At 35.5% G+C, this 12,926-nt stretch overlaps 1 protein-coding gene across 1 annotated transcript; it reads right to left on the bottom strand.

The window, feature by feature from the left end:
• Positions 1-6,253: 6,253 nt before the first annotated feature.
• Positions 6,254-12,648, bottom strand: LOC112569138. Its single transcript, XM_025246837.1, has 7 exons — positions 12,471-12,648; positions 10,870-11,187; positions 10,480-10,613; positions 9,654-9,822; positions 9,082-9,330; positions 8,633-8,905; positions 6,254-8,354 (listed from the first exon to the last, which is right to left on the bottom strand). The coding sequence occupies exons 1-7, from the start codon at positions 12,529-12,531 to the stop codon at positions 8,206-8,208; spliced, it is 1,353 nt and encodes a 450-aa protein (XP_025102622.1). The 5' UTR covers positions 12,532-12,648; the 3' UTR covers positions 6,254-8,205.
• Positions 12,649-12,926: the final 278 nt, after the last annotated feature.

The raw sequence follows: 12,926 nt of genomic DNA, 5'->3' as shown, positions 1-12,926 counted from the left end.
GGCCTGACTAACGTGTTAGACAAAACGCACGATCTGGTTTACATGTGGGTCTGGGTCACACGTTATCCATCTAAAGACAGCTGACGGGGGACATCAACTCTTACACATCAAACGGACATGTCTCTCTCATTCCTGTCTCGTTAGTGATGTTGACGATACGACAAAGATGTCCATCTGTATAAGAATACAAAATTCAGAATCTGTGTCTGTATGAAGATATATGATGTATGCGTTGCTCAAATTTTAGTATAAGTCTAAACATCAGTCAAAACCACAAGTTGTGATGTTTTTCTATCTTCTACTATATTAAGTACGTTAAAAAAACAGGCTTTAATTATAATTATACTTACTGCTACATCAAAATTGCAAAGTAAACGGTTAATCCACCCTACTGCCCACACCACACACAAGTATAAACATTATTTTAGTCTGTCTCTGTATTTCTCAATGTAATGTCTCATTCTTCACCCATCCCACACAGTGTAGCGGGGATCCCGCCTTCGAGAATTGCACCTCATGACAGAGGATCCCTCACTGACCATTGTCCACAGTGTGTGTGGTTCTCCTGTTCTGTGAAACAACAATCCACCTTTTAAAGCCAATATAAAAATAGCTAACCGTAAATTATTAAAATTTTTTATTTATTTTCACCTAATATCACTCAAAACTGTTTTTTATTAATGTAAAGAGTTTAAAGATTAAAAAACATAATAGGGTAATATTTAGCAGATTAGCCAATTCCATTTATCATCCTTCTTTACTTTTATCTTAAAATATTAGTGTATAATCAGCGCTTACATGTTTAATATACTTGCTCAAAGAAAATAATAAAAAACAGCTAAATCACAGAATATAAGCAGCTATATCTTACGAATAAATACTATTTTCCTATATAATAATATATTTATCACCAGCATTATTCCAAGTCTTTCTTACCTACAGTAATGTCTCGCGAAATGATCCGTATACGGATATTTATCGTATTGTAAGCGTTCTCTGTGAAGTCATATTCATCGAGAATGAGCAAACCCTTCTAATGTAGTTTACAGAATGAAGAGTATAAAATGAAGGTTTGTCTTTGAAACCACCAAATTTCTGTAACAATTAATTTTAGTTATTACAATGCATGTGATACAAACAGAAAACAATATTAAACAGTCTTACTAAGACGTGAAGATATTCTATGTGTCTCAAAAATAAATTTAATCGATACTACTGCAGCGTCTGATATTGATGACGACGACGACAACGACGACGATGATGATGATGATGATGATGATGATGATGATACAAGTTTTTCTCAAGTGCTTTCAGAGAGACCTTAGGTGCTATATTGCTTTTTGATTCTACTAGGTATCTTTCCAGTTTTCAGTTTCTTTGTAGAATTCATATAATACTAAGTAAAACCAAAAAACAGATGTAATCAAAAAGGAAATAATTTAAACTGATTTGTAATTGCAGTAGTGTTTCAATTTAATGCACGTAGTTTTTTCAACTATAAATATATTTTTAAAGCTTTTTGTCTTAATTTACCAGCTATTTAAGCATACCTTGCTGATATCATAATTATTTACTATGGCTATGTAACTCTAATACGATCAAAGATTATGCAAACATCGTCAGAAAAATTTTGTAATTTTAAATTCTTATAGATGATAAGGATGTCATCACTGTCTTATTTATATTATTTTAAATGTTAAAGTGAAGCACCCCCGTATATTCTCGCTCAAAAGCAGTCGTAATCGACGCCAGAACAGCCATCCTTCTCAACAGTACATTTCCGAGTACCCGCCAGTGACAACCAAACCTTACATTTTGGTCATTTGGAGGTTCTGACATTGGATAGTCAGTGTGCAATAATTGCTTTTAGTATTTAACAAATGCATTGGAAACTCATAGCTCTTAAAATCAATGTTCAGGGACGAACATTACACGTTAGGTTATAAACAATAAAATGTATAGAACATCAGAACAAACTAGAGAACGTCGGACAAAAATATCTTCCACATGACTGCATAGTTTCAAGTTTGAAAAATGTGTTATCAAAAATATAAATATATATTAAAAAAAATAAGTCACTCACTTACTACATGCAGCAGACAATACACGTTTTCATACATGTGCTTATCGTGACATTTAAGACGAAATGTTCTCACTCGATATGTTTTTAATACTAAGTACACTCTTGTATTTCTCGTTTCCTGTTTTGTGTGCTTGAAGACTAAAAGAAAGATGGTCGAAAGTTGTGCAATTGTCTCTATCACAATGGCCGATAACTGTCCCCGAGTAATCTCCATACATCCACTCCATGTTGACATCGTATTTGCCACACGTTAAGGTCACATTAGTGCCTTCGACAACTTGTGCATTTCTATTTTGACATTCTGTAATGAAGACTCCTGCACGAAAGATATATTTGACATAAATAATCAAAGAGCAACAACATCTTTTCCCCATGTGTGTGTGTGCACGTGTGTTGATTTATATTGTATGTTTTAATGTTTATTTACATGTGTAATATGCAGTGTTATGTTTGGCTGTGCCTTTGCTGGGTAAGATAATAAGTCAAATGTATGATATATAATGGCCAGGAGTTGTAGACTTCTATCTGATTCACCTATCGAACACTATCCTTAAATCGAAGATAAATTTTGTTACCAAAGAAAATCCTCAAAAAAGGATAATAAACATGTGTATGATCGGCTTCACTTTGTCTTCATGCCTTTTTCCATGTCTTGTTTAATTAAAGGTCTATATAAAGAGATAGGGGGAGAAAAAAACTGAGATTGCAGTATGTGGCCGTGTACCCCGGTGGTTAGTCTCTTACTTTTCATACAAATGAACAGACTGGTAAACGCCAATGGTCATAAGGAGTAAACTTCAAATGCTACAAAGTTGAAGCTAAGTATCGGTGGATTACTTCCTCCTGCACATCACTGCCTCAGTGGGTAAGACTATTTTAACAACCACTGGATAGGCCTAGTACATAACTGTCATCTTTTTTTCGTGGTTTTTCTTGAATAACTTGTCATCATTATCTTTTTTATCGATGCTGCGACATTCTTCTTTGATTCCAAATTTAATTCTCTCTGATCTTGTATTGCAGATAACGGCAGATTGAAATGAAAAGAAAAAGTTAAAAGGAAGATGGTATGGAAATACGAATTTTAATTGATAAAGCGACGTACCTGAGCAACAGTTTCTAACACATTGGAATATTGCGAAGACTAGCCACAGCCTCCAAGTCATCGTGACCTCTGGTATGTTGACTGAGCAGCACGGGGTCACTGCTGTCAGAAAATAACTGTCGCTGTTTGCTTGTTACTCAGGGAAGTGTAAATGGTCTTGTTGATGCTGACAGTCTATGCCATGGACTGAGCTGTCATTTCCTTGTTTGTAAAATCGGATGAGATTTACTATAAGTGTGTAGTGTGTGTGCCTGTGCAAGTAGGATGCGAGTAGTGCCAAATGCTGGCTGGCTAATAGCTGTTTCTAAGTGCATAAATATTTGTGTTTTCGCTCAGAGTTGTATGCTATGTATGTGGTCCCAGTATGTTCCAAGAACATATATTTCAATCTGGTTTTGCGACACTGTCTGTATGTTTTGGCCACAATACGAAAATTTTCTGAGTACTTCATTTGCTCTCCTTTCCCTCTTACGCGTCATGTGAAATCCTCTCAAATGGAAACTTTTTCTAGTAAATCATCATTAAAGTGACTTGTAAGTGGGGAAACCCGTAGTACAAGAAAATGGGGTCTAACATATGATATGGGTTAGTTCCTTGTTCAAATATGGTCACGTGCATGCCCCTTGTTATATTCATTTTTTGCGAAGACATTTAAATGTCGTATCCTAACCAATGTTTCTGTGGTTCAAAACCTTGTGATTGTTTTAAGACAAGCGAAGTATGTAACGCAATCTCTGATAAACAACTTACAGTTCTCTTTACTTGATTCTTAAAATCATTTAACTTTCTTTGAGTTGGATAGATGAATAGCCCTATTATTATTTTCATTACAATGTACTTATTCAAAAGAAATATTCATGACGTTCATTCACATCCAAGAACATCATAACCTGTTTATTACATATATTCAAGTAACAATCAGCACAACTACATGTATATTTTATTTCATTTAAGCAAAGATTAAAACGTTTAGAAACAGGAAAGAACAGGCTACCTGTGTGTAAAATGAATTACAGAGATACAGTACATCACACACAAGGAAGGACTATGTTGATGCTGCTATGCAAGTTAAATATGTTATGAATCCTGTCTCTTGATACTATTCTACATGTACAAGTTGTCTACTCTTGTACACAGCTGAATTATACTGTTGGTTATAATCCTAATTAGCTTAAACCACTCGAATGTTGACTCATCTAACATTTTAAAAGTACTATTTTGAAAACTTATCTTCGAATGTTAGCCATTAGGCAATCCAATTTTCTTTATCTTGTTTAATTAAGAATTAGCTGCTCTCAATAAAAGTTTACAATTTCAAAATTTAAGAGACTTTGCTCTTGTTGCTTTCCTTTTCTGCATGTAGACACATGGATATTTGCTTAATTCTATTGTGGAAAGATGTTGTTTGATTTAATCTTTGCCAAGCGGCTCTTGCAGTGTCTGTAAGAAAATACTTGTACAGACTATACAACACACTGTACAGACTCATAAACTTAATAGTTTCATGTGTATTCAAGCTGTGAAATTTCAACTACTCATGATAAGCTTTTCACTAAATACATTCAGCTGGCACTGAGTTGTTTCCTCCAAGTCATTTCTGCGACTTTAAAGATTAAATGTGTGTAATGCTAAGTACACTCTCTGCTTGCAGACTGAGAGGAAGGTTGTTGTCAGTTGTTGTACACATCGCTCCATCACACTGGCTGAGTAGTCTGTCATCTTCTTAAGTCCTCTCCATGTTGACTCTGCATTTGCACAAGTCAGGGTCACTCTGTGTGTGTGTGTGTGTGTGTTATAAACTCATTAAATGTGAAGGTTTATGGAGCATTACAGAAAAAGGACATAGACAGACAGACATACGTAGTATAGCATAGAGTACAAAGATATGTAGCCAGCGTGCACAAGAAGAATTAGAAAAAGTTTATCCAGGCTGTTATTCCTCCAAAGCCACAGGTCCACTTCTATAACAAATATAAAAGGGAAAAGGATTTTATGCTAGCTGGGGTGTCTGCAGAAGGCCTATTTGAAAATTCGAAATGGGTTGACAAGCTGTTCGATTAAGATTTGCAAGAATTACTGATTTATAGCTCGTTGTTTACATCCCAAAGCTATTATTCATCTGTGATAAAATCAGATCGAAACATAACTGTAAACAGCTTTTGTACACATATCAAACCTTTGTAAATCAGCTAGGAGATACATGTCATAAACCAGAGAGGATGTATCATACACTGACTGTGACATCACTGGCGAACTGCATTAAGAAACTGTTATGGGGAGATAAAGGAGGCTGGCAGTGGATGGTGGGAAGTCGTTGCGAGGTGATTTGTAGATGAAAGCGGTGTAGTATATAAGAAAGAATAATTCAGATGAGTGGTAAGTTCACCAAAAACGCATAGATTAGGAGGAGATTTCGATCCACAAGCAACACCCAAGTAAGAGACAGAGGGGAGAGCAGTCACCTTAAACTGGTTAGGTAAAGGGACGTAATTCTTCTTCTAATGTGTTAGTATTTTCTTTGCTAAATATTGGCCTTATATGTTTCCCTAACATTTTAAAACATCTCCAACCCTTTAAAATTACTGCGCAAAATCCCTAATCAACCTCCAGCGCCTCCTAAACTTTCACTCTACACTTGGCACACCAGAAAGCAATTTTACATCTATCACACATCTGACGGTGATATCATTCACTCCTCTTACTTTTGGTTAATACTAGTAGGTAAAAGATGTTTATGAATTAAATTTATTTACATCATATATAAAACATGCATAGACCACAGGCTCATTGTTGAAAACGTCTGATGAATAGGTTAGTAGTCACTGATGCCTGAGGAAGAAAAGAACAAAAAATCATTAGAATCTACAACTTGAAAATCTTTGATAATGAAAGCACTTGCTTTCATCAAATTTAATCTTCACTATTCAGAATATAAAACGTTGAATGAAAAGCTTCAGCAACATGTTAAATAAGAAATCTGACATTTTTTTTATTTAATTCAGTATGGCTAGTATCTGACAAAGTTCTCTTTCAAACATAAACTAGGCATTTAAATTTGTTGATTGTTTTTTTTAATTCCACAACCTTAGAGCTGATAAGGAGATCCATGAAAACCGCCAAGCTATAAATATGTGTGAAGAGTTTACCATAAAATTATTCAGGGAGTGAAGAATGAACTTACAGTAAAATTATTAGAAGTTGAATCAGTGAGCGACTCATTGTAAGAACATGTCTTTAAATTTCTCCAAATTTATAAGGTTTAATGAAATAAGGAGGCAACAAGAAATTGATGTTTAACACAATTTGTGTAGACAGAATTGAAGTAGCCAGCCACCCAATGTTGATTTTGGTTATAGAATAGAAAAATAAAACCTCTAAATATATAAAATGCTACAACAATGTAAACAGGTGTACAGAAGGCAGAGCTTATGGTGGAAAGGGTAATAGTCAGGGTAAATGTGTTTCATAGACTCCTCATGAATGATAAAGTCATGCTTGCATTAATAAGTTAAACATGAACAAGCTTTATATTTAATTTGTATTCTCACTTACCAACATATGGCTTTACCCTTTGATTTTCCTCCATTCTTACTTCTAACTACAAGCAAGCAGTCTCATTTTCACTCGGTCACAACTACTGTCTGCTGTTCTCATTGATCATCTCAAAGTCTTGTTAGTGAGTATGGACACTCTTCAGCTCCATTGAAAGTATCTGTTGACAGTGTATTGTATTCAAACATTTACTTCAATCAAAGTCTGTACTCAAACAATATATATATTTACGTTTCACTGTAATTTATCAAATCTCGTTATATGGTAAATTATTAGAGATTGTTTTTATTAAATTGATTATAATGATTTTTTGAGACACAATCCAGCATTTCGAGTCAAACTTTTCTAACTAAAATACCTTATTGCAGCATTCTCCAACCTCGAGCTTGTTGGGCGATTGGTCCTCTGTGATCTACCCGTGGCTTGCATTCTCACCCCTCTACCCAAGATGGGTCTTTTAAAATCTCCTGTTTCTTGAGGCAGGGAACCTTTTCCGTCTCCTCAAGACGGACCTCGGCTCACACGCGCTCAGTTCGGAAAAGTGAAAAGATTTCCGTACTTCAGCGAATGAGTTATCTTTTTCCGATTTGGGGTATAGCTGGGTACCTTTAGATATTGTGCTGATACAGGCAAGTTGGCACAGAGTGAAAACACTGTGACCCGCGTGACCCCCAACAGTCCACTGGCCAAGTCTCTACTAGCGAGGGTGGTACGGTGTACATCTTGACCAGGGGACTGTTCATGATCTCAACAAAATAAAAAGACTACACTGCGGAAAATGAGTGTTCTATAACAGTACATAACAATGAACACATAGAATAAATTTTTCTCTCGTGTTTCCACATATACACATGCACATATACTTTACATGCAGCCCTACGCTCCACTGGGGGCCAATAGGAACAAGAAGAGGAAGAATATACTTTACACACGCATTCTATCCATTAACTCATTCTCGTCATGTCTACTTATTGCTTTAGTTTTTTGGTCATTCATTTTTGTCTTTCGCCCAAAAAGAATTAGAGATTTTTTTCCATTATTCATTCTTACCAGAATTGTAACATACAGTATACACCCACGTGGTTATAATGTCTATGCACGAAAAAAAAAATGCAGTAACACAAAAAACACAGAGGAACGGAAATGAATGAAAGAAATAAGCAAAAAAAAAATAATAATAATTACCGGTATGGGAAATAAACTGCCATTAGAACACTTGCAGGTTCTGATATTTTCATAACATTCATAAACTATTAAACCTTGGCCTTAACCTAAGTATTTTAGTACTTTTCAGCAAAGCAATTAACTTTAATCTTATTAAATATGTTTGGTAATTTCCTATTAATGAAAGCTTTTAATATGTGTAATAGATAAGCAACATAAACATATATTTTAGTACTACATAGTACACGAGTAATTTGCTGTAAGCTATGTATGTTGTTTGCTTTCAGTTATTTGATTTTTTTTAGTAAATACAAAGGTTTCTTGACATGTTACCTTTCCTGCGATATACGATGGTAGCAACCACAGTTATGATGATGCCCGTAACAAGAAGGATGCATGGCACTATTATTATTATGATTGATAGGCCATTCTGTAAAGATTTCTCGGACCCTGTAAATTTTCCACTTATTAATGGTAAATTAACATAAACGATTTCTAAAATTAAAAATATACAAAAGATTTTTTATTTATTTATTTTGCTAATTTTTACCTTTAAACCCTAAAAGCAAACACATGAGAACAAATACAAGCTTTGAGATTTAAAGATTATAGTCATCAAAATAAAACGTAGGCATTTTTGAGATATTTACAGGTCAACTCTACTACTACTAAAGCTATTTATTCAGACACACGTTCATAAGACATAAAAATTAAGTCGAAAGGCTTACCTGTGCCATTGACAACAATGAAACTGTAAGAAGACATATCAGAAGAAAAATTATTACTCGCGGTGCACGTGACTACTGTCTCTGGACTAAGGTTGGCTGTAGAGAAAGCGCACGTGCTGGTGTTACTATAGTGGGTCTGGGTGTCACACGTGATGTTCCATCTAAAAATAGCTGACGGGTGGACATCAACTGCTGTACACATCAAACGTAGCATGTCTCTCTCATTTCCCGTGTCGTCAATGATGTAGTCGATGCGAACAGATGATGGTCCGTCTGTACAGGATACAAAATTCAGAGATCTGTGTCTTTGTATGAAGATATATGATGTATGCGTTGCTAATTTGATTTTATAAGACTAAAACACCAGGTCAAAACACAACTTCGGATGTTGTTTCTATCTTCTACTATATTAAGTACGTTAAAAAACAGCTTAATTATAATATACTTACATGCTATATCAAATGTGTGCAAAGTAGAACGATTAATCCACCCGTTACTGCCCCACACCACACGACAAGTATAAACATTAGTTTGAGTCTGTCTTTGTATGTTCTCAATGTGTAATGTCTCATTCTTCACTCCATCCCACACAGTGGTAGCGGGTGGATTTCCTGCCTTGGAAGAGTTGCACCTGCAGGTGACAGAGGATCCCTCACTGACCATTGTCGGACAGTTATGTGTGGGTTCTCCTGGGTGTTCTGTGGAACAACAACCCGCTTTCAAAAGGCAATATGAAAACAGGCTTACCTTGAATTATTAAGTATTTTATATGTAATGACCATGCACAACTATTTATCATTCATTTGAGAACTGTAAAAGTTTCTAAAAACAGGCATATTTATAACCCTAGTAAAATCCAAATTTTTTTCCATTTATAGTTATCTTATAAATTTCTATTAATAAAATGTAATCAGCTAAGATAACAGTGTGCATGGAACTCTATCGTACTAGTAAAGAACGTAACACTGTTGTTTTAACTATGAATATCTTTTATGACAAGTATCATCAATGTTTTTCTTACCTACAGTAATGGTCTCGGTGAAGTGATCCTTAATACCAACTACAGTCATGCTGTATGTGTAAGCTTTCTCTTCGAAGATCATACTTCGATTAAAGGAGCAAACCTTTCTAGCGTAGTTTACAGACTGAAGAGTATAATATGAAGGTTTGTCTTTGAAATCTCCAAAAGCCTGTAAGAATTTATAAATAGTTTTTTATTGTTCATTTGATAAAAACAGAAAATGATATTAAGCCGTCTTACTTAGGCATATAGACAGTTTATGTGTGTTAAGTATAAACTTAATCGATACTGCTGATGTTGCTGCTGACGCCGCCGCCGCCGCCGCCGACGACGATGATGATTGATGGTGGTGGTGGTGATGATGATACGAGTTTTCTGTATTGTTGTAAGAGAGATCTTAGGTCTGTATTGCTTATGGCTATTATCCGGCAGCTTTTCAGTTTTCGCTTTTGCGTTTGGCGATCTTTTTTTCTTAAAAGAGCGGTTTTAGTCTTCTGGTGAGATACCAAGTAAAGCAAAAACAGATGTAATCAACAAATAAAAAATTTGCGATGACTTGTAATCGCAATGGTGCTAAGGATCCTAAACTTTGTTTCAAGTTCATGCACATAATCATTATTACTACAACAAACATTATTTTCATGCCTTTGTTATAAATTTGCAGAGATTAAAGGCTTACTAACTATTCATGAACAGTCACCATCCTATGTGACTACTCAGTGCGACAAATCATGTATTACAAAAAATGTCGAGAAGCATATTACAAGTTTTTAATTCTACTATATCTGTGTTTATTATATCGTATTTAAATGTTAAAGTAAAGCACCCCCTCATTATTCTCGCTCCAATAACACTCGTAATCAACGCCAGAGCCAGCCATCCTCTCAACCGTGCATTGTCCGAGTACCCGCCAGTTGGACACCCGAACCTTACAGGTCGTGGGGTCATATTGAGGAGGTTCTGCACAAAGATGGTTCAGTGTGTATGAAAGGCTTTTAAACATTATTAACAGATAAAATTTGAACCACATCGCTCTTAAAATCAATGTTTTAAGGACAAACATTACATTGTTAGTGCATTTAACAATAGAGTTTATAGAATATCAAAACAAAATAGAAAAAGTCGGACAAAATGTTCTTGCACGTGACTGCGTAGTTTGGAGTTTGAAAAATGTGTTAAGGTCATGACTATTTGTTAAAGAAAATAAGTTACTCACGCACTACATGCAGCAGGCACTTTTCAGATTCATCCAAGTCCTCACTGCGACATTTAAGATGAAATGTTTGCCCACTCGATATTTTTGTTATAGTAAGTACACTCTCGTATTGACTGATTCCTCTTTTGTGTGCTTGTAGACTGAAAGGAAGGTTGCGGTCAGTTGTACACCTCTCTCTATAACACTGGCCGATAACAGTCCCCGAATCATCTCCATACGTCCACTCCATGTCGACAAAGTAATTGCCACACGTCAGGGTCACGTTAGTTCCTTCTCCTACTGCTTCTCTTCCATTTTGACATTCTGTAATGACGAGACCTGTGCGAAGGAGACATATGGCATCCGTAATCAAGGAGCAACAATACCTTTTATTCTGTCACGTGTGTGTGTGTGTGGGGGGGGGGGGGGCTCTTTTACCTGATGACACTTTCACTTATCGTTTACATCGACAAGAAATTTCGTGACGATAAGAGAACCACAAATGGACAATATCTCTTCCCACCCTAGTGTCTTGTTTTACTTTAAAGCTTATATGTATTTAAAAAAACAGAGAACGAGAGATTGGTATATGGTTGTGTATCCTAGTGGTTAAATGATCTTGAAACTTTCATACAAATGAGCAGACTGCAAAATGCCAATCCTGGGTGTGAGAGAATTTCAAATCCCAACAAAATCCACAATAGTGAGTTTAGGTAGCTGTAGAACTTTACTGCATATTTTTATAGACCTCAGTGAATAAAAGACTATCAAACAATCCTAGGATAGGCTAAATACATGACTGTCATCTCTTATGTTTTTTTTTTTAGTAAATGGTAGTACTTTTCTTAAGTGGTTTAAGTTACTACTTTTATAGCCAATGTTTTATGAACTTACACTGTTTTGTGTCATAAGTTAATTTGACCTGTAACGCTCTTTAATCCAAAGAAACTAATTGAAGGCTCTAGAGCAGGGGTGGGCAATTAATTTTCCCAAGGGGCCGGATGAGAAACTGGAATGGTTCTAGAGGGCCGGACTAATATAGTTAACTCAGTTTTACCCAATACTGTATATAAAGTATATTTACTGGTGGCCGGCGTTTGCCCAGGTCTGCTCTAGAGAATTACTGACAGTTAAAGAATTTCATAAAGGAAAATCTTACTTAGCTCCTTGAAATATTTAATTTTAAAAAATGACATCCATAAAACTTGGGAAGATTTATGTAAGCAACAATTCTAAGGTATATAAAGGCTCGTAACCAGTATAACCTATTGTGGGAGAAGCTAAGTGTGAAAGCCGTGTAACAGAGTGCTGAGGATGAGACAGTAAGAAAGTAAATCAGCATCACAGAGAGGAAGACATTGACAAAAAAAGACAATCCAGTTTGTAAGTCATACTGTCGGTGATAGGCAGTCCATGAATCAAATAGATACCAGCATCAATCTTATGTGTCCTCCAAACTATTATTAGGTTAAGAAACACATATTTAACACACATTTAAATACATGAGCAATTTCAATATAAATGCTGAAATTAAGAGAGCAATAAAATATCAGATGGAAATAAAACCAAGTGCTTGGAAGGAAGTTCTAAAATAAGAATTTCAAGTGAAAACAGTGACGTACCTGAACAACAATTTCCAATAAATTGGAGAATTGTACATACTATCCACAACCTCAAGTTCATTGTGAACTCAGTTATGTGTACTAAGCAACACTTAAAAATAGCTGATGTTGTATGTATGTCACACAGGGAAGTGAAAACTGAATAGTCAAGTTTCTGGTGTCAACACCAAGAGCATGGAGCAAGCTGTCACTTCCTTGCTTAGAAATAAAGGATGGGATTTACTTACTAGTAAGTGTGTAGTGTGTACATATGTGCATGCGCTATGTGAAGTCGTGTGGAATGTTGATTGGCTAATAGCTGTTTATTTTAATTTTCTCGGTGGTTTAAGTGCATAGGCAATGGGTTCCAAGATCATTTATTCAAATCTCATTTCAGGACACTGTATGAGTTGGCCTGACGTCGGGATAATAAATATAATGTGCAAACTACTAAAATGTCATGTTCTAAATCTTCTA

The sequence above is a fragment of the Pomacea canaliculata genome, linkage group LG7, assembly GCF_003073045.1.
Source record: "Pomacea canaliculata isolate SZHN2017 linkage group LG7, ASM307304v1, whole genome shotgun sequence".
Classification (NCBI taxonomy): Eukaryota; Metazoa; Mollusca; class Gastropoda; order Architaenioglossa; family Ampullariidae; genus Pomacea; species Pomacea canaliculata.
This window is presented reverse-complemented; position numbering and strand designations above follow the sequence as displayed.

Bases quoted from the DNA above. Each gene is read 5' to 3' on its own strand.
- LOC112569138 (XM_025246837.1), bottom strand. From the start codon at position 12,531: ATGAACTTGAGGTTGTGGATAGTATGTACAATTCTCCAATTTATTGGA. The intron at 10,614-10,869 runs GTGAGTAACTTA...ATCTTTGTGCAG, and splicing joins GTGCCTGCTGCATGTAGTGC to AACCTCCTCAATATGACCCC. The intron at 8,906-9,081 runs GTAAGTATATTA...TATCCTGTACAG, and splicing joins GCACACATTTGATATAGCAT to ACGGACCATCATCTGTTCGC.